General features: G+C 40.2%; 1 protein-coding gene across 1 annotated transcript in view; it reads right to left on the bottom strand.

The window, feature by feature from the left end:
- The window catches only part of kcnh3 (potassium voltage-gated channel, subfamily H (eag-related), member 3), a 189,788-nt gene that overhangs the window by 59,981 nt on the left and 101,935 nt on the right, over nucleotides 1-27,872 (bottom strand). Inside the window, exon 2 of the mRNA XM_026143940.1 lies at nucleotides 2,145-2,378. Coding sequence (XP_025999725.1) covers nucleotides 2,145-2,378 — 234 coding nt within the window. The remainder of the gene's footprint in view (nucleotides 1-2,144; nucleotides 2,379-27,872) is intronic.

Below are 27,872 nucleotides of genomic sequence, written 5' to 3' on the forward strand. Positions count from 1 at the left end.
AGTGGATCATAACATTTTAATTTACTGTTTAGAGCAGTTGGTGGGTGTTAGGAGTGGTTTAGATCCTATTTGGCAGAGCAAACTTTCTCTGTGAAACTTGGTGAGTTTGTATCCTCTGCTGCTGCTTCTCTTCAATGTGGGGTCCCACAGGGTTCAGTTTTAGGCCCCCTTCTTTTCTCCCTATACCTGCGACCCTTTGGATCTATTTTTAGGAAACATGGGATTTCTTTCCACTGTTATGCTAATGACTCCCAGATTTATTTCCCTCTTAAAAAGATAAATGGCTTCTCAGTAGACCCTCTGCTCAGATGTTCAGTTCAGTTCAGTTCATTTTTATTTCAAACATTTCAAACATGTGCCTTCACAATCATTACAAACTATTATTCCATTATTTGTTTGAAAAGGAGTAGGCAGAAGTATTTACTTATTTGTCCCTACCCCCTCAAGTTTTACCTCTCATTCATTTAATTGTTTTTTTGTCTTAAATTAAACAAACAACAACAAACAGCAACAAAAATAAAGCAAAACAAAACAAAACATACATCAATCAAAAACAAGAAATTAGCAAGTCCCACCACAGTATAGTTTCTTTCATATGATAAATACAGAATGTGTATATTTGCAGATACACAAGTTATGGAAAAACAAACAAACCAAAACCAAAAAAACCAAAAAAGAACCACAACACCATTACCAGCAACATTACCGTCCTGGGTTAACCCTGTTTTCTTCATTCTTATACTTATTTAAAATTAGGTTTTTATATTTTACTTTAAACTGTTTTATGTTTTGACTGTCTTTTATTTCTTCTGTTAGACTGTTCCATAATTTAACTCCTGCAATTGAGATAGACATCGTTTTTAAAGTTGTTCTAGCACTTTGTATTTTTAAATTCCATTTCCCCCTTAAGTTATACCCACCTTCTCTTTCTATGAACAATTTACAGATTTCTTTTGGAAGCAATTTATTTCTTACTTTATACATTATTTGCGCTGTTTTAAGCTTCACCAAGTCTTGGAATTTAATAGCTTGCATTTTGACAAAGAGTGCATTTGTATGGTCCCTGTACCCCACATTATTTATTAATCTAATGGCCCTTTTCTGTATTATAGTTATTGTTTGTGTGTTACTTTTGTATGTGTTTCCCCAGACCTCTACACAGTAGCTCATATATGGCAGTAGTAAAGCACAGTATAAAATGTGCAGTGCTTTCTGATCCAACATATGCTTTGCTTTCCCCAGGACGGCAATGCCCCGTGCCAATTTCCCCCAAACATAAGTAATGTGTGGCTTCCAACAGAGCTTGTGGTCGATGATCACCCCAAGAAATTTTATTTGTCTTGATGAAATAAAGGCCTGGATGGCTTTGAACTTTTTAAAGCCAACTCGCTTCGCTGGCACAGAAAGCTGAAGTGGGGGTGGGTTTCAAAGCAGCTTGCAGTGAAAGCACACATTCTAGGAAGATTAAAACTTAAACAGCATGCACATGTGAGATTTACAATTTAGAAGGGTATCACCAGCATCCCGGCAGCTGACCTGACTGGAGTCTGTTGACCTGGTTTTAGAATGGAAAGAAAATATAATTCTGAATATTTTATTTACCACCGCTCCAACCTTTTTCTTAAATATCTTCTTTTAAGATACTTGGCGACCGTGGCTCAGGGGGTTGGGAATCGCATCTGTAACCGGAAGATCGCTGGTTTGATCCCTGAGCTCTCTGTCCTGGTCGTTGTGTCCCTGGGCAAGACACTTTACCCTACTTGCCTACTGGTGTTGGCCAGAGGGGCCGATGGCGCGATATGGCAGCCTTGCTTCTGTCAGTCTGCCCCAGGGCAGCTGTGGCTACAACCGTAGCTTGCCTCCACCAGTGTGTGAATGTGAGAGTGAATGAATAGTGGCATTGGAAAGCGCTTTGGGTGCCTTGAAAAGCGCTATATAAATCCAATCCATTATTATTAAAAACAGCCAATTTGTTTTTTATCATCAGCTCCCTCAGCAGCTGTAAGTTTGTAGTCACCTTTACACCTTTACTTTATGGTTGAATCACAGGTGAGTAAATATTCATTTTCCTCCGTAAGTAGTATTAAATCCACAAACGTATACACACACAAACACACACACACAGATTTTTCATGTGGGGTCACCTTCCTTCTTGTAGAAGACCAGCTCAGTCTTGAACTCCCTCCGTTCATCCAGGGCTCCTTGGATCTGGGCCGTTGACCGGTCGCTCGTTTCTGGGCCGTACAGGAAGTGACACGCGCAGCTCTTCTGCATGAGTTCGGCACGGGCGTAACCAGTGAGCTCACAGAAACCATCAGAGCAGTAAACGATGGGGTAGAGTGACTGCACCTGGGCGTTTCCCAGAACAAAGTTGCTGTCTGCAAAGAGAGAGAAGAGAAAGCAGAGAGCAATCACTATGACTGTGTCATGAAGACAATTGGCAGAGCTAGTGTTCATGCATACAGCTCCCGAAAGGATGTTTTTATATCCATTAAGCCTAAAATCGATGTAGTAGACCGCTAGTGTTTGTGATAAAAAATACATAAACTCAGCCACCAGAAAACAACAAAAGCTTGTCAGACTAGCTGTGACTCCGACTGTAGCATTGGAGCAAAAAAACTATGATTGTGCAATCAGTGTTGGGCTCCTGAAGGGTTGGGCTGGTAAACAACAGACTAATTTATACTGCCAATCATCACATTAGTTAACCTGGTGTAAAAGTAGGCCACATGTTCCACTTTCTTACAGCTATAAGACCCACAGCCTCTGGATGGCAGGAGGAGGGTGACCCGTCTCATTCAAATCTGTTGCCTTTGAGAAGCGTCTAACACCATACTCTTTTGAGAGTGAGGATGGCAACGAAAGTAACTAAAAGTAGGATGGAGCTACTGAGAGGTAAGGTAGAATAGCAAGAATAAATGAATGTGAATGAATGAATAAGTGAATGCAGTTTACTAGAAACCACACACAGCACAGGTGATCAAGGAGTTCAACAAGAAATCTAGTCGTTCTGACATTTCTGATGTTTACGTCCTAGATTCAAAGGGAAAAAAAAACATTTATGGAGAAAATAAGATCGTGTTGTATATTAAAATGCACTAAAAATAATTTGACTTGTAGAATCAGCTTTTAAGAGTTGGAGCATCGACGGTTTCTGTGGTTGCGTGTTATACGGAAGTGTAAAACTATTCATTAAGTGAAATAAAATAAAAACTTTCCTTCTAAAAAAAATTGAATCTCTATTGTATACTTGTTTAAGCTAAATACAGCACCCATATATACACATTTATCATATTTTACTTTAAGTCTTTGTGGACTTAAAGTAAAATATGATAAATGTGTGTTAATGGGATGGGCTCCACCCCAACATGCCACACCAAATCCCTGCTCACAACCCTGAGTTGGATAAGCAGTTAAGAAAATGGATGGAACTATTTTATTTTTATTTTTAAATTAATTTTATTTATTTGTAAATTAATGTAAAATCACTTTAAATGTAATAAAACATAATTTTTCTTGTTTTTTAAATGTATTTGTCTGTACACATGCATATTTAGATTTTTAAAATATATTCACAAATGTATCATAATTTCACAAATATTTGTCCGTTATTTGAAAGATCGAACTGTTAAATTCAAATGTAATGCTATGGAAAAATATATAAAATGATTCTTGTAAACTTTTCAAATAATTCAAATAATAATTATTATTATTGTTATTTAGGGTGATCGTGGCTCAAGAGTTGGCAGTTCGCCTTGTAATCAGATGGTTGCCGGTTCGAGCCCCGGTTTGGACACTCTCGGTCGTTGTGTCCTTGGGCAAGACACTTCACCTACCACCCACTGGTGATGGCCAGAGGGGAATTATAAAGTGGAATTGTAAAGCGCTTTGAGGGTCTCAAAAAGCGCTATATGAATGCCATCCATTATTATTTCAACCAACTGTTAACTGTATATTTCTGTACATTATTATTATTACAGTATTATTATTCATATTGCCGCATTCATTGACCTTGTTTATAGGTAATTTCATTGTTTAATCACATTAAAATGTTCCTAATTTAATGTTTAAAAGCACTTGAAAAAAAATCCCTTTTTTTTCTGTATTTTTATGGTATTATTTTGGTGCCCCAGCTGCCGGAATATTACTGTTTTTTTAGGATTTTTTTTTTTTTTACGGTGTAAGATAGACCCAAAAATAATACATACAGAGAAAAACCCAACAATCACATGACCCCCCTAAGAGCAAGCACTTTGGCGACAGTGGGAAGGAAAAACTCCCTTTTAACAAGAAGAAACCTCTGGCAGAACCAGGCTCAGGGAGGGGCGGGGCCATCTGCTGTGACTGGTTGGGGTGAGAAAAGGAACTATAACTCCTTGTTACAATTACTCCTAAGTTTACCCCTTTTACAGATCTAAAGCTTTAGATTTTTTTTTTTTAAATATTTGCACTACTTTTGTTCTAATGCATCTCTTTAATTAAAAACAAGATCTGAATAAGTGTCATACTGTCGCTGTGCTGTGGAGATCAACTACAACATAAAATTTAATGAACTGAATGTGCATGTTCAAATACATTCATTACTGCATAATTTCTACTTCTGGTGATTGAAGGATTTTGGATTTTAACTGACAATTTTATTTTAGCTTGGTCTTACTCTTGAGGTTTTCGTATTTCTTCCACAGCTACACTTATAAAGATAACACTTATAAAGACAGATAAAACTTTAAAGACATTTTCAGCTTTGGTAGATAAAAGCACAGCAAACACCAAAATATATCCAGTACCTGCGGGATAAATCCAAAAACTACCCAATATCAAACATTAAAACACTCAAAAAGTAAGAACTCCTGCCATATTTGCAGGCATTCTGCAATCCTCAAAAGACTCCACTGGGCTTGTTTCTATCAGTTATTTCAAATTATGCACATGAAAGCAGCATCACTGTGAGAAAGGAGAAACAGAGCTGGAAGCAAGGCTGTTGTCCTCCAGAATGAGGAATCCTTGCAGATCAGAAACCAGATTTGATGGGGTGAAGTAAACAATGTCAAGAGTCGTCACAAAACCTCATCAGGTTTCATTAATCGAAGCCGTCAGTAGCATGCCTGCACATGCACTGCACAATCTGCTGTTCAAGATACAAGCACAACTACACTCTGGCTGCTGATTGGTGATCAGCTGCAGATAGACGTGTTTGTGTGCGTGCATGTGTGAACGCCAAGTGGAAAATTTTGCTACTGCTTATTCGGTTAATGGTTCCTGTCATGTAGCTAAGCAAACACTGTAAAATGCACTATTTATTACTTTGTGCTCAGCTATTCTCATGGATCCATCAGTTCTGGTGGCCCGGGGGACCCTTCCCATATTAAATATTTTATGGTGTAATAATGAGATGTGTTTGTGTGTGCCTGTTTGGCTTTCAGCTCAATTGAGAGACAGATTAAAAGAAAATGCTGAGTCAAGGAACTGATCAAAGGGGCAGTTATCAGTCGTGACCTTTCAGAGAGGTCACGACTGATAACTGGACTAGTATATAGTGCTTTTCTACTCTGACTACCGGTCTCGCTCACTCAATCACACACACAGTTTTTTCTATATCTAAGCACTTTGTCCAACAGCCGTGCCCACGTTCACACACCAGTGGGTGCATCTAGGTTTCAATATCTTACCTAAGGAAACTTTGAGATGCAGACTGGAGGAGCTGGGGAATCAACCCTTTGACCTCCCGGTTCATAGACAACCCGCTGCAGCTCCTGAGCCACAGCTACCATTGAAGAATTTTATTTTATTTTTTAAAACTCAAATGGACCTTTGAAAAAGCAATCCTGTCATATCTGTACTAGTGAAATTCCCTCTACTTGGGGCTAAGCCAAAAGGCCATCTTCTGCCTCTAGCAAGTTCAAACCTTGAGTGCCAGACTTTTAACAAATTCACAAAGAGAGGTGAGCATCAGTCCCATCTGTGTTACACTACACCTACTACCTGTTAGGTAGAAAACTGGTTTGAAACTTTAATAATTTTTAAAAACGACAGTGTAGATTTACTCCCACCTCTTGAACTGACATCAAGATGAACTCCCCTAATTGTTTCCAGAGGTTAAAGTTGGCCAGGACAGGAATGGGGCACCTGTTCTGGCCAACATGTGTAATTAGAGTAATTAGATCAATAATTAACAGCATTTAATAGATGATAATATAGAGCAAGCTCATTCTTTGTTTGCAGCCGTGCATTTCTTCTGCCACTAAGATTCTCACTCAATAGTTCAGGAATGATTGTCACAGTTTTCTCCTGCACACTTCACACATCTTTGTTTTTTCCATCACAAATCTGTGATTCATGCTGCAAAGATCAACAAATCGACATTAGCAAACTTCGGCATGCACACGGCAGCTAAGTGGCGGTTAATTTAAAATGCAGCATTTCAAACAGCTCCGCGAATGTGTCCAATCACATAAACTGTTCCTGCGCAGCACATTAGGGCTTCCATCTAGAGGTAGCTGTATTGTGTGGATTGAATGATAACAGCTCTTAACATGCATGAAAGAGAGAACAGGAGCAGAAGACGATTAGTGACTTTGAAAGGTAAGAACTGCTCAGCAACTGACATTTGATAAATCTAAAAAAAGCATTTAAAGCAAGTGTCCTAATTAATTTGAGATTATTATAATCAGACCCTGGGCCTGTACATAATGCGCTGCTGGAATTATCTATCATCTACACATCGTAAGATTTCTTTAAAATAGAACATTTAAAAAAAAATAATGTAACAGAACGACTGTACTGGAGAGTAGATGCAGAGTAAGTCGGGTTTTTTGCAATATTGTTGCAAAGTTTGCAGTGACAGATGTTGTATTACTGCAGAACACACAGCTCTGCACTGTCGGTAGAGGTGACCAATTGAATTCAAATTTAATTTGTCACATACACAGTACAACATGTAGTGAAATGCTTGTGTCCGAGCTGCGGACAGGCTGCCGACGTAGGTGCGCTATTCCAGGGCTTAGTTTTAGCATGGGGGGTCTAGCCAGGACACTTACTGGATACCGAGTGGGAATGGAGCTTGCAACTCGTGCTCCAAAGGGGTGTAGTTTTACCACTTTATCTAGCTGCAAATCTGTCGATCCTCTTTAGTATGATTTGCCAAACTCCACATGCTCTGTGCTACTTTTATACAGCTTATTGGCTAGAAAGCAGTCGTGACAGATCATGTAACGCTGGGAAGAAAAGGACAGCAAACGTGCCAAAAGTCATGGTCATCTTTGTGCTTGCATTGGTCTTTACAGTATGGGTTTCTGTTTTCAGGCTAAATTTACCTGTTAATCTTCCCTCAATGACCTCTGTTTCCTTGCCTCTCTCTCTCCCCTAATAACAGTTGCATCCACTCAGTATCCACGTGAATCTTCTGATAATGTTCTACTCAGTACTGTTTTATCGACTTCTTCCAGTCATCCCTTTTTTTTTTTTGCCTCAATACCAAATTCAGAGCCACCTTTAATGAATGTCTTGCTGTCTCTCTCTTGCCATCTCGCCACACTCTGTGAGGTCAAATAGAGCTGTCTGCAATTTGGATTACAAATGAAAAGTGCTTCCTCCAACCTTGATTTGTTTTGTAAGGATGTGTTTTACTGTCCTGCCGTTGTGTGATCGGCTGTTCCACCGATATGTCATTTATATTTTCTACTTTCTCTACTTTTCATCACTAGATTAAATGTACACCTGCGATAGGCGGAGGTTCTGTCTGAACATGGCATGAAATACATTAAGCAGCAGGTGGGGGTGGAGGATGTGTGCTCTAGGAAATCTTTGGCATCAGGCACATATTGGGGGAATTTTTCATGATTTATATTTTTGGGGGAAAAAGAAACACTGCTGAAATACCAACTTTATAAATAAACAAAAGAGAAAAAAAGAAAAAGAAAAATAGATTTAAAATAAATAATAGATGTTGCCTGTTTGCAGAGAAAATGAAGCAGGCTGCAGAGAACTGCTGGAGCCTGATGAGACCCTGTACAGTAACCAGTGAGTGAACAACTCAAACTGGTTTTAAACATCACAAGATTTATGGTGTTTATGGCATTGTTTCCATTTCCCTTTTCACTTCATGCCTTCGTAGTGGCAGCAGTAAATCACTGTTCTATAGCTACAGTATATGAGGCAACAAATTCAACTATTTCAATAAAGCTTGCATATTTTTTTATATATATATATTTTTTATATCTGAACCACATGATGGCAGAGATGTGTAGTCAGAAAAATCAGCAGTGGCAAAAAGAAAACAGCAACAGAAAGTTTGCTAACAACCAAAACTTTTATCACTCATGACAGAATCACACATCCCCTGAGCATTTCCGTCACCTCTGGAAGTTAGTTAGAGGAAATTAACTTGAGAGCAGCTCGTCAGACTGCCAGCACCAACTCATTTACTTATTTTTTTATTAATCAAATTTACTTTTAATCCACTGAGGAAAGTGCAGACAGATGTCTGAGAAAGTTGAGTGCTGCATTTCATTTCGTCTCCTTGGCAACTACAGGAGTCTGAACAAATGTCAGCACATCAAGATCACCTCTGCTCGATGACTCACTAACAGCACCTCATACGTCACAAAGAGCCAAACTAAGCAAAAATCCAGAGTCACTTCAGGCATGTGGGAAATGAACTGGTGAGATCTGAAATTCAGTCCATTAATGTAGCGATGATTGTTAAATGACTCAGGGGAACAGTACGGGTGTACCGAGGAAGGCACAGACAGCAAACAACACATGGTTTGGACACGTGAATGAACACGATGGTACATAGCAACCAGTTACAATCAATTTTCTCTACTACTCTAACAGTACTGAAGTCAGCAACTGAGGTTTCCTTGTTGTCGTGGTCGTAATGCAGAGCACTCTCAAAGTCCTTCAAAAGAATTATAAGATAAATCTGTATTTGTCCCTCCATGCTGTGGACGGAATTTATTACACCAAGGGCAAGATCTGCTAATGAACTGTGCCACTTCAATCACTACAGCATCAACAAAGTGACTGCAACCTTACAAAATGAACTTGCAACCTTGTTGCCTTCAAAACTGTTACTTTAAAGTCAGGGACCATACACACTAAGAATTCAATTTCAATTCAATTTTATTTATATAGCGCCAAATCACAACAGCAGTCGCCTCAAGGCGCTTTATATTGTACAGTAGATCGTAGAATAACCCAACAATCATATGACCCCCTATGAGCAAGACTGTTTTACTTTGTGAAAGTGTCTGATAAGGGGATGAAGCCAACATATGTGCTAGTGTAGCGGTTATGTTCTTGCATAAGAAACTGCAGGTATGCTGGGATGACACCAATGTCCTTTAATCTGACAAACCTACAACATGTCAGATGGCACAGAGGGTATTTTCAGCAGATATACATAGAAGTGTACCTCTTTTGATGTACGTCGGGTGGTAAATTTAAAAACACTGCTATAGCATATTATATCCATAAACAGTGCTTATCTGCATTTCTGCAATTACACACTGTTGATTTCAGCCATAAATATGCCATGCATGTGAATACTATCATTATTGTGTTTGTCCAATGTTCTGCACAATGTGTACACTCTAATATCTCTAATATAACTGAGGGTCAAACCAAAATCTGTAGGTGTCTCTAGTGAAATGCAGCCTTCGACCCAGAATCAGCCTTAGGCACCACCTAAACATAATAACTGACAGCCACGACTGCACCTTAACGTGGGCTTCTAAGTTTGCAATCTCTTCAACTTGTCAGCAAAATGATCCATTTCTTTCTCTGGGCGAAAGCTGACGGGCTACCTGCACAAAATCATAAACGTCAAGCTGTTGAACCCTGTCCCTGGTGAGCAGCACAGAACCAGAACAGCCATCTGCCACGGACTGTTTTTCCCTGTTACTTTTCAAAGTTTATCAGAACATTTAAGTCAAATCAGTTAATGAAACTTTTACTTGGAGAAAACTGACAAGAGCGCAAAAAAAATAACCAGATTCTCGACAGGCTTCATGCTATTGGAGCTGGTATGGACCAAACAGCATCATATAAGGAATAAGGAAGGACTGAACAATAAGATAAGAGCATATTTGTCACGGTCCCTGTGCCTCACCAGCTGATCCTGTATTAGGCAACATGTGTTTTGTTGTTTTTTTTGCGCTCTCTCTCTCTCTCTCTCTCTCTCTCTCTCTCTCTCACCTGCCGGAGCGGTGCTCATTATGGGCTCCCGCCCCTGGCCCACACACCTGCTGCCTATCTGGGTGATCGCAAGGCCTATTTAAGACGGCGCCACGGTGTTACTCGTCGCTGGATCGTTGAGCTATCAGCATCTACCCCGGACCTTTCCCTGCCTGCTTGTTACCGTGTGGACGAGTGAGTGGATTTGTGTTACCCCGTTGTGGAGAAAGAAGAGAGAGCCTTTGGAGTGTGTCTGTTTCCCGTCCTTCCCCTCACATGCACCGGAGGCCTGGAGCCCCCTCCCCTCCCCCCAGCACGTTGTAAATAGTTTCACCTGGTGTCGTTTGTATAAATAAACCGACTGTTAACTCTGCAAGGATCTCCGGTCTGCGCCTGAGTCCATTAACTAAAACCTGACAATGTTGTAGTTATGAAAGTAAATATGTAGATGGTTCATCCAATCAAGTATTTTAAGTACCTGCCATCTTCTCTTAGAGTACAAAAACATTATATAAGTACCAGTCCATTGTACTTATACTACAATGTGTAACAAAGAAGCCTAAAAGACATTTTTGATACAAAAATATCTAAAGTTACAAGATTACAGTGGGAATTTCTCACCTGATACCATGACAAAACGTGTAAATAGACACGTCCGTCCACCACGTACACGTCACGCTTTGACTCTCCAAAACATGAAATGCACACGCACATGCAGAGGGAGATATTTTATTTTAAACCAAAATGAAAATAACCACGGGAAAGCATTTAAACAGACATTATTAACACATTTACATGTATACACATATCAGATGTCTAGCTTAATCAATTCTGACAATTAAGTTTTTTGTAGACCGGCATGTCTATTCCACGTTTTGGGTTTGAATTGTAACTAAAATAACAGCCTTGGATTCTCACAGTCAAAACCACGGTAAAGTCTGAATCTTGGACAGAATGTGTTCAGTGTAGAGGATATAGTGTATTTTATTTATATATTCTCTGTATGAGTATCTGATGGAATTAAAAATTCATCCTACAGCAATAGCTTCATGCCTTAGGGCGATATGGTACTGAGGGATTCAAAGCTTTGAGAAACTAGTTCTCCGGCACATCAAGACCATGACCCAGTCAGTCTGAACCCCCACCAGTGTGAACTTCCTGCAAACAGAGGAAGCCATCTCTACTGCCCACAGCTTAGCCATCACATATCCTTAACCTCCTAAGACTCTTCCACGACATGCATTTTTAATTTGTCTTTGATATTTGGGCTGATTGGGGCCAGATGAATGTAAAAACAAAGAATTACCAGATTTTTTATTTTTACCTTATTGTTGTTTTTAAGAAAAATGAGAGCCACATCTGAGGATATTCGTTTAAAATTTTGATAGAACAGTAGCAGTATAATGTCCTTGTAAGTGGATATCAGGCCCTTGTAGAGCAAAATTGAGTATTTTGGTCTAAATATCCCAAAATGTGATGTCCACATATGTGGATGCTAGGTCCTAGGAGGTTAAAACAATAAAACCTACATCAGGAAAATACACATTTATTCAGCATTTAGCACAACTGAACCTACTTGGCGAGCTCAGAACTCTGGGCTTGAGTATAATACTCTTACTTGATACTGGACTTTTTCATCAACAAACCATTGACAGTCAAACCTCACTTTGTCCTTCAAAAGGACAGAACTCTGTGGCCGAGTTTGCTGATAACACCTCAGTAACTACAACAACACAATGATATTACCCACATCGCCGGGACAGGACTCAGTTATTTCACTATTTGCAGAAAGGTGCAGATAGGCAACCTTTGACTCAGACAGCAGAACTAAGCTGGAAACAGGCTGCGACACACTCCATTACTTAGCTTCCTGTGAATCAGCATTACACTGGGTGGATTTTACACAATGACAACACAAAAAGCAAAAAGAACCTCTGAATTTAGGCAAACATGTCAGCACTGGGAAACTCAGCGGACCTCCAGGTCATGCAACTTCTTTTTAAGTTTGAAGAATTTTGCACAGAATATTAAGACTGTTATCAGAGTTATATTTCTAAAATAGACAAACTGTAGAATTTTACAATAAAGTATGCGATTTCAACACAAAATAAAAAACTAAACTACTGAATTTGTTAAGTGAACTGTTCTGCAGGAAGTCCTAGTCATCTGTAAGCTATGTATATGACTAACCCTCATGAAAGGATTTTTTTCACTTATATATTGTTCTTATTATGTCTTGATTTCTTCTTCTTGACTATGTCTGATCAGCCCGAGGTTAAAAAGTTCCCTACTATGTGTTATGACTGCTAATTCTACAGTAATCCCCTCTTTATACAAAATGTGTACTTCTAATTTGTCCTTGTTCATTGTTATTCATTATATGCACTCTAATATTATCAGCAGTGCTCGAACAACTGTTAAAGGAAAGGAAAGTTGAGGCCATATGATAATCATGTCTGCTATACCCACAATGCAACTTGCACAGCGGGCTACATTGTTCTAGTAGAAGCTAAGTAGCCTCAGGATGTTAGCCTCAAGCAAAGACAACGAGCAGGCCCACCATGTCTCTTAAGCACCCTCCTTAACCCCAGCATTTTTAACCTCCAACCCCTTCAACAGACTCAAGATACTGTGAGATATAGACTCAATCAACTTACTGTAGACTCAATTCAAGAATCATAGCTATGTTTCTTAAAGAAACTAAAGAAAACCCAACATGCTGAGAGCACTGTTCCTAAAAACGTCCCAGCAGTTCACAGAAAAAAGTCCAGTGAAACCGCTGTTACAAACTATATCGTATAAAACAGCCTGCAACTTTAGTGTAATTTCCCATCAACTACCTTTTAATTCTTCTGAATTATGGTGTAAATTTCCTCAAATAAGATATTTTTTAAGTAATGAGTATCTTTGTAGTATTTTAAAAGAAATGAAACACAAAGTGTACTACAAAGAAAAAGACAAATTGCTTCTATCCTTTTTCATTGTAAGTATTATAAAGTATCCCAACACCACGAACAGAAAATTTACACGATAAATACTGCAAAACTACACCAAAGTGTATTTTGACGTGCTGCCCTTGTCAGTTATGAAACCCCATCTTTAAAGACCTTTGGATCACTTTATTGTAGTCCAAACTTTGTAATTACTTCCTTATTTAGTTTTTCTCTCATCTTCTCTCCTCCTGTGCAGCATGTCAGTGCTCATCTCTGCACTCCTCTCATACTGTTCATCACTACATTTACACTTCTGTACTGTCCTGTCAGCCTGACATCTATTTCGGTGCTGAACTCAGGACCTCCTTTTCAAAAACTCACAAAGAGGACAACAACAGGCATTAACAACCTCTGATGTAGAATTACAATGTGCAGCCAGCGACAAATAAATCTACCTCACAACTTCCCCAAATCAAGTAGAGTGTCTCAAGATATGACAGCGTAATCTTTCTCTGAGAAAAGATCACACAAAACTGTCTCTTTTGGTTGCACAGATAGTTCCTAGACTGTTTGAACTGTCAGGGTAAATGATAAGGAAAGTATTCCTTCAGCTGTTGCTCTTGTTCTTTTATTCCCTTGCTGTCTGCTACCTACTCCACTCTTGGTAAATCCACGGCCTTGAAACTCCTCATGTTAAAGAGAGAGGACTGATGAGCTACCTATCTGGAGAGTTTTCTCCAAATAAAACACCAAACTTTCACCCTCAGATTTGGAGTTGAGTCAGCCTCGACTCCCAATGCCCCACTAGCTACACAAAATACGGCCTCAGCAGTATAGTAAACAACAAACAAACCAAACCACAAACTTAAGTTTCTCCTTTTTGTCTGTGTTGCATTAGGCCCACACGGGATTACATTTTCCTGCAAAAAGCAAGTGTGCAACACAGAGTTTAAAAAATATATACATCCAGCAATGTTAAGGAAACAGTAAATCCATGTACATATACAACTTTGTAGATGTAACTGTTCAAAGATCAAAATGCTTTAGGGTCAGTAGTGGGTGTAATGCATCCCAAAGTAACAAATTACAGTAATTACATTACTTTTTTCTGTAAAGGAGTAATGTAATTTAATGCCAAAACCAGTACTGACTAATAGTTACCAATCAATTAATACTTACATAATAGGAAGCATCTGAAGAGGCATTTAGAAAACCTCATCACATCGTCAGGTTTGACAGTGGATGATGATGCCAAACGCATACTCACAGTAATGATAAACAAAATAGTATGCAACAGTGGACCATAGCAGTACAACTCAACAACAAACTAAGGCTATGAATGCATACATACTGTAGTTGTACAGGGAAAGTGAACACAGCTGTGGGGAACACACCGTAAGACTAAACAAGGGCTACCAAAATAAAGCGCTGTTGTATTCTGCTTTTCTATAACATTCACACACTTTCACCGTGCAGTTGATGCTTCAGAGAGCACCTAGGGGTCAGTGTCTCGCTCAATGAGTGTCCAGGGATCAAACCACCAACCTTCCAATTAGTAGATGACCTACTCAGCAGAGAACTATAATTAGAAGACCATAGTGGAGGAAATACAAACTCGATCATGGATAAGGCAAAACTAGCAACTCAAACTTTTAAGGATACACAAGAAACTGCAAGCTCATTTTAAATTCAAACACCTGGAGATAGCAGTAACCAAACTAAGAGTCAAATTAAATATAGTTAATGACAAACAGAACTTTAGAGTCAAAGACACATGACCTTGGGTCAATAAGAGCCATAACACAGATGTGCCCGCAGATAATAAAAGCTGTGAAGAACAGATTGAACAGATTGAATAGCCAACCACAGAACGCCAAGACGAACTGCAATAATTACAGTCAGGTGACTATTTAAACCAAACCTTGAGTACTTTGAATTGCATGCTGCAGCCTTCACAGTCACTTCAGCCCAATAACTAAATATCTGTGGGAGATTTTGGACCAACATAGGGAAAAAGTAATCCTTTTTTGGAACGACATCCATCCTTCCAGTGGCGTTCCAGAGACCTGCAGAATCAATGTTAAGAAGTATTGAAGCTGTTTTCATAGCACATCATGGCCCACCACCTTACTAAGACACTGACAATATACTGTACAGTATGTTATGTGAGTGGCTGCTATGTCCTTGCAATCGTCTCAGCATTCATAATCAGACCTCCCTGCTGTGGCCTCTTACACTGAGCTACTAGCACTGATTTGAAAGGCACTGTCTACAGACGCTGAGGATGCTTGGCTCAAAAGATCCTGTATTTTTAATATATTACTCTACTGTCAATTGCAGTAACTGAGAAACTACTGTATGTGAGACCTGAGATCACCTGGCCAACATTGTCGCATAAGACACTGCACTGTCTATATTTTTATGTGTGTTTAAAGGAGCATCAAAAACATGAGCACATGTAACTAGTTTGACGTTAAAAAAAAGTCCACTGGAAATGGCAAAAAAACCCCTTTTCCTTTGCATCTACATAGTCTTAGGTTAAGTTCTAAGGCAGGCCGCTCTGCATACAGCAGCCTCTTTTTTATGTGCAGTACATTACAAAAGCTTGTATTTGCTAAACTAATTACTCATATCCAGGGGATATTTGATGTGTGTGTGTGTGTGTGTGTGTGTGTGTGTGTGTGTGTGTGTGTGTGTGTGTGTGTGTGTGTGTGTGTGTGTGTGTGTGTGTGTGTGTGTGTAGAATAAGACAACAGGAGATAAATGTCCTGCTTGGCTGCCTTGCTGTTGCTGTCCTGTTTTGTTCATGATTTTAAATAAGGGATGTTAATTATGTAATTCACCTAACAAGGAAGGATCCTGTTGAAGAGCTGAAACTAAACTTTGACTGGATATTGACAATCAACTGTCCCTTATATGAGGGACTATAAGTCAACCATAATTATGATTAAGCATAAAAATGCAAACAAAAGTAAAGCAATGATTAACATTAGAGTAACAAATGATTCCCACCAACAGCACAGCTGCATCTGTGTAGCTGATGCTCAGACTATCACTGAGCATCACTCTTTATATGTAGTGGTGCTGAATAAATATGTAAATGGATTGTTTTCAATTTCAACCAGAGAGCAGCTATAACTCTGTTTAACTGCCCTTCAAGAAAATGAAGGTTTAATTTGGCTTCATGTAGAATGTGGTGATACAGACTGAATGTCCCAGGAGTGCATTTCCAGAGGTGACCTCTCACAACACTGTGAATAAGACCGATATTATGAAATCCAATAATGGATCATGTAGTGAAATTTAGGCATTGTGTACTCCATGTAGATCAGGCAGAGACAGGCCTGCGACTGACCAAAGTTCAGTTTAAATGGACCAGTGTGGAGCATGTGGACTGCCACTGCACATTAAACAGGTGGTGTGATGCAGACCTTGCCAGCAGCAGTGGCGAACTGGAGCGCTCATTCTAGCACTCCACCCCTAACAAAAGATACAAAAGATATCTTGGTTATGTGCTGTAATCTCACAAACGCACACACACGAACACTCTCCCTTTAATTCCTTTATCATCCTTCTCATGTTAGTCTCATTATACCATTGTCCTGTACTTCTGCCCTCTTTGTTTTCCTGCTGCTATGAATTGCGCTACAGGAGAGCTGTCTGGTTCATATTCATCAGGATGGGTATGAGAATGGAACGTGAAGGTGTGAACGGCTCTGTCCTTAAATTCTCCCCGTGCACGTGACTCTTTTGCTAATATACAGGCCATATGAGTTACATTCATACATTAACATGTTCTCTTCACATACACTGTTCATATGTGAGATTGAAGGAGGTCACAAATACATTTGCACTGACCAACCTTAGCATTTCCTATTATTTGATATGAATGTGAGTGCTGAAGTTTCTTAGGCATGTGCACTGAAAGCACTGTGCTTAGATGCTAGTTATAGGCAGCTTGGTAATCAGGATCCCTTCAAAGGCACTTTGAAGGGATCCTGGGCTACAGCTTTGAAAGGCAGAAATAGTGGGGGTTGTTTGTGTGTGTCCTGTGATGCCCTTAACTGAGGGGAGCATTATATAACTCTAGGGCACCTTCATTTACAGGTGCAACAGATTAAGGAGAAATAATGATGAGCATCTTTGCTACTGTTGCTGTGTGAAAAAAACAGAAGAGGGCTTATTGGCAAGGTAAAACCATTTTAAAGAACCTTTTTTGAGTGGTTCTTTAAAGAACCATTTTAAATGTTTCAAAATAAAATGTATCAGAAATTGAATTTGAATAGGATAAAATAAATCCAAGCACATAGACATATATTAATGGTTTATTGCCATTTCGTAGTATACCAAAAGACAAAAAGGCATTTTAACCCTCAGCACAACATCACTACTAATACATTAGTCATTTAAACAGTAATAATTAAGTATTTTTACTACACTATAAATAAATAGATATAAATACTATATCTATAGATAACACAACAATTAATACATATATTGTTTAATTAATAAAACATCAGAAAGTGATAAAAACACATTAGAAATTGCAATAGCTTCATAACAGACCAATACATCAACACATTTTCATCAGCAGATGTTTGTATGTTCAGTTTCATGTTAGACTCATGGTCCTTTGTTAGTCCAGTTTAGGACAATGTCTTTGACATCATCAAATATATGTCATATCCAGGGGTGCACATAAGTGGTCCACATGTGCGCATTCGCTGTCAAAATAAAAGACGCACACCAGATAAGAAGTTGCAATGTGTGTTTTACTAGCAAAGCAAGTATGTTAGACTTCACCAGCTTGCCCTTCAGAGTTGAAAGGAAAAAAAAAACATATTTGGGAATCGCAGTGACAAAAATACATAAAAACCTTTCCAAAGAAAATGTGAGTGCATTGCTGAACCAAGTGATGCGGTCCATCACCCACTGGACACCACTCTCTATGTCTCTGGGAGGACATATCAATTCAATTAAAATGACCATTCTACCCAAATTTTTATACCTTTTCCAGGCCTTACCCATTTTCATTCCCAGCACATTTTTCAATGAGCTGGACTCTGTCATCTTATTTAAGGCAGCGCAAACGCCCAAGGCTTAAGAAGATGCATCTTCAAAAATCTAAAAGTGAGGGTGGGTTTGCACTTCCAAACTTTCGTTTTTATTATTGGGCTGCTAACATACGATGTTTGGTGTTCTGGTATTTTTACCACAATCTGAGTGGTTGTCCTGACTGGGTGACTATGGAATTGCATAGTGACAACAGTATATCCTTACCAGCTGCACTTGTTCTCCACTCTCATCCTCTCCATTCAACTCCATCCCCAACCCTGTAGTGGTGCACTCATTAAAAATATGGGGCCAGTTTAGGAAATACTTTAAACTTTGTGACTTCTCTCTTCTCAGCCTCATTGCATCTAACCATCTCTTTAAACCTTCTATCCAGGACGGTGAGTTTGTGGAGTGGCACAGAAGTGGAATAACTTGCTTTAAGGACCTATTCATAGCCAACAAACTAGCATAATTTGAACAACTTGCTAATAAATATAGTTTTCCACCAACACACTTTTTCAGATACAAGTCAGGCACTTTATTTGTTCCCAGACTTCAGGCTCATGCCCTCCACTAGAGCCTACACTATTAGAAACTATCCTACAACTCAATACAACCAAGGAAGAGGGCTGATTTCCCTGCTTTACAATAAAATGTTAAATTTGACACATACCTCTTCATCCAAGCTCAAGACACTGTGGGAAGAAGACTTAAATATGACAATCTCTGACGAAACATGGGCCTCCTTACTCAAACATGTCAACACAACATCATTATGTGCCCGCCACTGTTTAATCCAATTCAAAGTGGTGCATAGAGCCCATTTCTCAAAGTCCAGACTATCCTGAAATCCCTCCATATTGTGACAGATGCAAAACTGCTGAAGCCTCACTGATCCACATGTACTGGTCTTGTCCCAGTCTCGTTCAGTTCTGGACAGATATTTTTCATACCCTGTCCAGGATTCTCAGTGTGATGCTGGCCCCTGGCCCCCTTCTTGCCCTCGGGGCATCAGTGGGAATGAGGTGCTTCTACCGGCCTCTAAAAAACAGGCATTATCATTCTGTTCCCTGTTGGCCAGGAAGGCAATCCTACTGAGGTGGCAGGACGCTGCCCCTCCCACTCACAAACAGTGGTTATATGACCTCATGGCGTGTCTAGAACTGGAAAAAATAAGACACTCACTCCAGTACTCTGGGAAATTTCAAAGCATGTGGGGTCCCTTCCTTGATGCATTTCAAAATCTATAAGAATTTTTCAGCGAACTCTCTTATGTCAGGTGTGGAAATATAGTGTACAGGTCTAGGGGAGTGACCTGGGTGGGAATGAATGGGATTATTTTGCAGGGATTATGTTACTTTGGGATACAGTGGGGCAAAAAAGTATTTAGTCAGCCACCGATTGTGCAAGTTCCCCCACTTAAAAGGATGACAGAGGCCAGTAATTTGCACCAGAGGTACACTTCAACTGTGAGAGACAGAATGTGAAAAAAAAAAAAATCCATGAATCCACATGGTAGGATTTGTAAAGAATTTATTCGTAAATCAGGGTGGAAAATAAGTATTTGGTCAATAACAAAAATACAACTCAATACTGTGTAACATAACCTTTGTTGGTAATAACAGAGGTCAAACGTTTACTATAGGTCTTTACCAGGTTTGCACACACAGTAGCTGGTATTTTGGCCCATTCCTCCATGCAGATCTTCTCGAGAGTAGTGATGTTTTGGGGCTGTCGCCGAGCAACACGGACTTTCAACTCCCGCCACAGATTTTCTATGGGGTTGAGGTCTGGAGACTGACTAGGCCACTCCAGGACTTTCAAATGCTTCTTACGGAGCCACTCCTTTGTTGCCCGGGCGGTGTGTTTTGGATCATTGTCATGTTGGAAGACCCAGCCTCGTTTCATCTTCAAAGTTCTCACTGATGGAAGGAGGTTTTGGCTCAAAATCTCACGATACATGGCCCCATTCATTCTGTCCTTAACACGGATCAGTCGTCCTGTCCCCTTGGCAGAAAAACAGCCCCATAGCATGATGTTTCCACCCCCATGCTTCACAGTAGGTATGGTGTTCTTGGGATGCAACTCAGTATTCTTCTTCCTCCAAACACGACGAGTTGAGTTTATACCAAAAAGCTCTACTTTGGTTTCATCTGACCACATGACATTCTCCCAATCCTCTGCTGTATCATCCATGTGCTCTCTGGCAAACTTCAGATGGGCCTGGACATGCACTGGCTTCAGCAGCGGAACACGTCTGGCACTGCGGGATTTGATTCCCTGCCGTTGTAGTGTGTTACTGATGGTGACCTTTGTTACTTTGGTCCCAGCTCTCTGCAGGTCATTCACCAGGTCCCCCCGTGTGGTTCTGGGATCTTTGCTCACCGTTCTCATGATCATTTTTGACCCCACGGGATGAGATCTTGCGTGGAGCCCCAGATCGAGGGAGATTATCAGTGGTCTTGTATGTCTTCCATTTTCTGATGATTGCTCCCACAGTTGATTTTTTCACACCAAGCTGCTTGCCTATTGTAGATTCACTCTTCCCAGTCTGGTGCAGGTCTACAATACTTTTCCTGGTGTCCTTCGAAAGCTCTTTGGTCTTGGCCATGGCGGAGTTTGGAGTCTGACTGTTTGAGGCTGTGGACAGGTGTCTTTTATACAGATGATGAGTTCAAACAGGTGCCATTCATACAGGTAACGAGTGGGGGACAGAAAAGCTTCTTACAGAAGACGTTACAGGTCTGTGAGAGCCAGAGATTTTCCTTGTTTGAGGTGACCAAATACTTATTTTCCACCCTAATTTACGAATAAATTCTTTACAAATCCTACCATGTGAATTCATGGTTTTTTTTTCCACATTCTGTCTCTCACAGTTGAAGTGTACCTCTGGTGCAAATTACTGACCTCTGTCATCATTTTAAGTGGGGGAACTTGCACAATCGGTGGCTGACTAAATACTTTTTGCCCCACTGTATATCATACATATGTTTATATTTCTCTTTCTTTCTTCTCTTTACTTCCCTTTTTTCTTTTTCTTTTCCCCCCTTTTATTTCACAGTTGAAGATATTCAGATTTCTGAACTCATTTCACCACCTAAATGTACTACTTGCAGATCATCTGTAACCCTTTTCTTTCTGTTTATATGTATAATATATATGTTTATATATATATATATGTATACAAGGAAAACCTCTTAATAAAAAGACATTGTTTAAAAAACTTTCAGGTCTTTAAAAAAGTTATGCCTTTATAAGACCGACCATCACAAATCCCCTGGTCATTTCTATCTGAATTCGTACTTTTATTTGAAATATTAGGGGGCTTTAAAATCAAATAGATTTTGTTGGATGAAAAAGTACAAGAAGATAAAGTCTGAATGATAAAACCAACTCTGAATCAATCCATCATCTGCTCCACTGCAGATTCAACCAGCCATGTGATAGGTAACCACTTATCAACGCTTTGCCATATGTTGCTGTCTGTGTGCATATCTGTGTGCATGTGTGTGTGTGTTGTGAGGGGTGGGGTTATGGCAATATTTGTCGTTGATAGTTACCTGTCATCAAGTGTAAATGCACTAGTTCACGCCCAGCTGGACTCTTTGGCCTCTTTAAGGCTCACGGTTCACTGCTCTGGTTCATTGTTGATGCCACTTACAGTGCTGCATTTAATGTATGCCCATGTTTTAGACCGTGTCTGCAGCTCGCTATGAACTTGCACATGTAGGGACCTCTGTATTTTTGGGCTGATGCTTTGCATTAACTATTACGTTTTTGTGCTTCCTGTCTGCACTATCCATGGACGTCTTCACCTTTCTGTTCTCCTTCCTTGCTGGAAAATGTAAAATAATACTATTATAATTAATAACTATCTACTGCATTACCAAAAAAAAAATAATTTCGCTATTAGCTGACTTTGAAAAGTGGTAGAGGAATTTTTCAAACCAGCAATAAACCACTCTGCTTCACTACACATAAAACTGTACTACTGGAAAAGTTCAGCAAGTAGTGCTTGCCTTGTCAGACACTGTTTCTGTGTGGATTTGACTTTCTTTAACAGTGACCTGAGCTGGGCAAGCTGAGAGGCCAGCAGTGTTTTTCTGTTGCTCTGGCCTTTTGCAGTAAAGTGATGGGAGTCCAAGGTGCCACTGGTTCTATTTAACCTGCTCTGAGATCTGTTACGATCAGTGATTTTTGAGGAAATAGAGCTAGCATTAACAAGTAAATGCGCTTTAGTGATTTATCATCATAACAGATGAGCGGGAAAAAAATTGGTATTAACTCCTTTAGTACACAATCAAGGAAATGATGCAAAGGGCGCAACAGCTCCAACCTGTCCGGTCTAACAGAACAGGCAAGTTGACTACTTGCATGCTTAGCCAGCACTTTCAGATGAGCAACTATGAGAAATGATTAGTTGATTGAATGCTGTACATTTAACCAGCTGCTTTGCCACTTTTACAGAAGGCAAGCCAATTATCAAAGTTGAGCTCATTTAAATAATTTATATTCCGTTTAATGTCCAGCATCATATTCTGTATATCAGACGTTTATAAATGCTGTAATACTGAAAAAAAAGTTCATAAGCTCAGAAACATATATATTATGTTAAAAAAGTAAATTAAAATATTAAAAAAAAAATCAGCTGAATTTGAAAAACTTTAAGAGAATGGATGGATGTGCAAATAATGGTCAAATAATATTCTTGTTGTTGTTGTTGTTGTTATTGTTGTTTATTCAACTGTAACAGAATCCCAAATGTAAATAAATGAAGTATAATCTCATTTTATCTCATTTTCTGATGTTGTCAGCTTAGGCTAACGCCATTCCCATAGCAGAAGCATCTTCGCTCACAGGTAGATATATACTGAAAGAAGGTCTATTACTACACTATTACCACAACATGTTTCTGCATCAGTATATTACTATATATCAGTATATTAGTATCAATATGATAAATTCTCAATTATTAAAAAAGTGAATGGAATTCAGATAGATCCATATATTATGAAAATAACCTGATGATATAGATTTGTAATCACAGATGGTGTAATCACATTAGTTACAATGCGGTGTAACAGTCTTGAGAAAATCCTTATTTCTTTATATTTTGCTAGTCAGACTTTGGACAAATTTGAACTCACACCAAAGTGTTTTTGCTTGAATTATTTTGGTCTGTTTTATAGCTGATTTTTACCCGACATTACCCATTTTACTAGAATTACCCCATGATACAGACAAACAGAGGCTGTTATATAAGAGTAAGCATTAACATGCTACAAAGAAGAACCTGAACAATAAAACCTCCAAAGGAACCACGTGTGTTGCAGTTCGTGCTGCAGGTGTTTCTTCTTAAGATGCTTTTAGCCTCGTACACTTGTACAAGTGGGTAGGAGGTACTAATTTATCTCCAAAGAGCATCTTAAGCTGCTGTGCTTTTGTAACCCTAATAAGCTGTAGAGCTTTCAATAAGGTGTTTTTTCCCCATCATTTTAGTTGTAAAACATTTTTATTGGGGCCACAATTTAAGAGTTCATTAAACTGCAATAATCCTCATGGGTAAAGAAGCACACATACATACTGTCCATACAGCGAACACACACTACATCAAGACATGGTCCAATTTGGCTCTGAGTCAAAAGCCCATTACCCTGTACCTCGGGTGACTGTGTGACAGTGGCAGAAATAGCAACTAAGTATGTTGCTGCTCATGGCAGTCTCCCTCTGGCACAGTGCACTGTGTGTGTGTGTGTGTGTGTGTGTGTGTGTGTGTGTGTGTGTGTGTGTGTGTGTGTGTGTGTGTGTGTGTGTGTGTGTGTGTGTGTGTGATTCTCCAGCATGAATCAGAAAGTCTGACAGTCTTTAAAATCAATCATGTAAACTGGTGTTGGTTCGGTACCGATGCTCCTGGGCTCGGGTTTCCTGTTTAGATGTCACTGTTTAGCTAGTAATGCTTGTTTCCTGTTTTACTTTTGTATTTTTTCTCTTGTGTACAGTCATAAGTTTTATTTCCTGTTCATTTCCTTTTTTGTGACTGTCTGCCTTCGTTGTTTTCACCTGCAGTTGATTCTCTGCATCTGTTTTTTCCTCATAGCTGTGTCATGGTCCTGGGCCATGTTGGCCCAGTGTTCTTAGTTTTCTTGTATGTTTGTATTTTGTTCCTTATTTAGGCCATGTTTTCTGAGTTGCCCTGTTGTGTTGTTCCCTAAGTGTTTTCCCTTCATGGCTTTTACCCCCTGTGTGCCCCTCTGTGTATCTGTGAGCCCTCGTCTCTCCTTATGTTTTATTCCATGTTTCCCCTGCCCATTATGTCTGTGTTTTCCCCGTGCTCTCTCTCCTCCTGTCTGAACTTCTGTGCACTTCCTGTTTACTTTGTGACTCTCACGCCCGTACATGTCATGTTCAGTTCACCCCGCCCTGTCTCGTTATGATTATCAGTGTCACCTGTGTTCCCCGTGTGTTCCCACTTTCCTCGTTAACCCTCTGTGTATTTCTGTCTGCGTCTCCCTCTGTTCGGCGTGACGTCGTCCCCCATGCTGTGTGTGGATCTCCCTGTGTCTCGCTGTGAGTTCTTAGTTTGTGGCTTCCCAGTTTAGTTTAGTTTGTATGTTGGTTCTACCGGCAAATAAAGCTGTGTTTTGAGTTCATTCCCTCGAGTCTGTGAGTCCTGCATTTTGGGTCCAACTCCCGCCTGCCGCACAGCGATTCATGACAAGCTGTCTCTATGCTCCCACAGTATACTGTATATGGTCCTGTCTCTCTCTTTGATCTTGGTCAGATCCTGCTGTTGAATCTCTGGTTGAGTTCCTTGTGTTGGCTTTGCATTTTTTCTTTACATTCCCCTCTTTTATTTTTATGTGCTTGGACTTTTGAGCTACCTCCACCTCCTGCATCTGGGTCCTGTCATCATGCCACACCACAGCGTTAAGTTCAAAAGGACAAAACGGCACAAAAGAGTTTGAATTCTACTAATTCTGTAGTACATTAGTCTGAACCAAGGGTGGGGGACCAGTGGTCCCCAACTTTTTTGGCGCCATGGAGCGGTTTAATGTCAGACAATATATTCATGGACCGGCCTTTAAGGTGTCGCGGATAAATACAACAAAATAAAATGATACAACCAAGACCAAAAACTGTGGTATGTTTGTAAATTTAAAGGGACTGTAACATCTAGTCCTTTTAACTGAATAAGAACTCTGGAGTGATCCAGTGACCGCTGCGAAAGTGCAGCTGACAATCAGGGAAAGACCAGATGACACCTTGGAAAGACAGCTGACAGGAGGGAATAACCCAGACCACGTGGCTGGTGTGGGTTAGTGCCTCATACCAGCAGGCCCTAGCGCTTTTTAGCAAACCTGGGTGCACCCATTATTGCTACAGAAATCTCAAATGAGAAGATACCTCTAGGATCTGTGAGAGCAGGGGCGGAAGAAGACCCTTTCTGGACGGATTTAATGGCAACGAACCACGGAACGGTACCAACGATAAATAGATCAACCAGCATTGCTAATAATGGACCATCAATGATGATAGGAAAGAAACTGCAGAACTGCATTTATGGCTTGTCAAAACTAACAACTGACATGGGCCTTAAAATCCACCAAGGCAGGAAGAAGTGCCTCAGCGAGCTGAGAAAGGGGCCTTGCATTGACACATACTTTTTAAGAAGTAAGTCAAATCAGTCGACTGAAGTCCAGAGGCAGGCGAATCAGAATCAGAATCAGAATACTTTATTGATCCCTGGGGGAAATTATTTTTTGTTACAGTGCTCCATTATAAACCAACATAAACCAACACTGACAAGACAAACAATACGCTAACTAAGAATAGTACAATATATACATATATATACATACATACATAAGTCACTGATTAATAAATAGCTGGAAAAGAAACATGTGTAGTTGTAGCAGTAACCAGTGTGTTAAGTGGATGCGTTGTACAGGGAGATGGCCACAGGCAGGAAAGATTTCCTGTGTCGTTCAGTGGTGCTTTTCGGTAATCTCAGTCTCTCACTGAACGAGCTCCTGTGACTGACCAACATGTCATGGAGTGGGTGGGAGGTGTTATCCAACATTGTCTTTATCTTGGACAGCATCCGCCTCTCCGACACCACCTTGAGGGAGTCCAGCTCCATCCCCACAACATTACTGGCCTTACGGATTAGTTTATTGAGTCTGTTGGCATCTGCTACCCTCAGCCTGCTCCCCCAGCATGCAACAGCATAGAGGATCGCACTGGCCACAACAGACTCATAGAAAATCCTGAGCAATCCCCACAGTCCTTAGGGTATCAGCACCCCGTTCGAAGTTCATTGTCGTACAGACTCCCCCATAGTCTCCAGATCGGAACTCAGTCAAATCCAGCCAGTAGCAGTTCCCAGTCTAGAGCTTAGCCAGCCACACTCAATATTAGATTCTAGCTCAGGGCCCGGCCATTTAATATCAACCCCTAGCTTGGAGTTTAGCCACCAACAGCACTTGTGTATAGATGTAAGCCAACCACAATCAACACTATGTTCCAGCCCAGAACTCATCCAGAAACAGCCAACAGAATCTTCCAACACTGAGTCTAGCCAACCAGTACCAGCAAGGGAAAGGAAGATGGTAGGAAAGATCAGATTCTGTGGCCCAGATCCAGTGACAAAAGAGAGTGGGAAACCATTGACTCGGAACTGGCTCTTACACTAGATCAACAAAAGGGTCCAGTTGAAAGGAAGCTGGACCGCCTTGAGGCGACTTTTGTTGTGATTCGGCGCTATATAAATAAAATTGAATTGAATTGAATTGAATTGAATAGAACTTGGGAGCCATCATCTACAGCTATGGGGCAGAGCGATTTGGGGTAAAGAACTCAGAGACAGCAGAGAGGCCAATTAAACCAGTTAAAGTCCTGGAGACAGCAGGAAATTGATAGATTAGTGAAAGAGTGAAGACAACTGAGGAAACAATGGAGGAGGGCCTATGAGACAGAAAGGGAGGGACTCACTGCCCTGCAGGAGGAAATAAAGCATAAACTTACTAAGCTCCAAAGAGCAGAACACCTCAGACGACAACGTAAGAAGAAAGAACGGACAAGGACCCTTTTCTACAGCAACCCATACAACTTTGTTACGAGCCTTTTTGTCAAAGAGAAGAGCGGGTGCCTCAAAATGCCCATAAAAGACCTGGAAGATCATCTGAGGAAAACTTACTCTGATGATCAGAGGCATGAGCCAGTTACCATTCCAAGTGATATGCCACCCATCCAGGCACCTGAACACCAAATGGACATAAGACCACCTACATGGAGTGAAGTGGAGAAGGTAGTGAAGCAGGCAAGAGCAGCATCGGACCCAGGACCTAATGGCATCTCATATAGGCTCTATAAAAACACCCCATGAGTCCTCAAATACCTGTGGAAGCTGATGAAGGTAGCGTGGCAGAAAGGAGTGATTCCAAAGGCTTGGCGAAGAGCAGGAGGTATTCTGATCCCTAAGGAGAAGAACTCCTCATCCATCAGCCAGTTTCGCCAGATCAGCCTGCTGAACGTAGAAGGAAAGATCTTCTTCAGTGTTTTGGCGAAAAGGCTATCTACCTTCCTGCAAAGAAACAACTATATTGACACATCAGTGCAGAGGCTTCTCGGGATGTCTGGAGCATGCCAGCGTCGTCTGGCACCAGATTCAAACTGCCAAGAAAGAACGAAGAGACCTTTATGTGGTCT

The sequence above is a fragment of the Astatotilapia calliptera genome, chromosome 16 (assembly GCF_900246225.1).
Source record: "Astatotilapia calliptera chromosome 16, fAstCal1.2, whole genome shotgun sequence".
Classification (NCBI taxonomy): Eukaryota; Metazoa; Chordata; class Actinopteri; order Cichliformes; family Cichlidae; genus Astatotilapia; species Astatotilapia calliptera.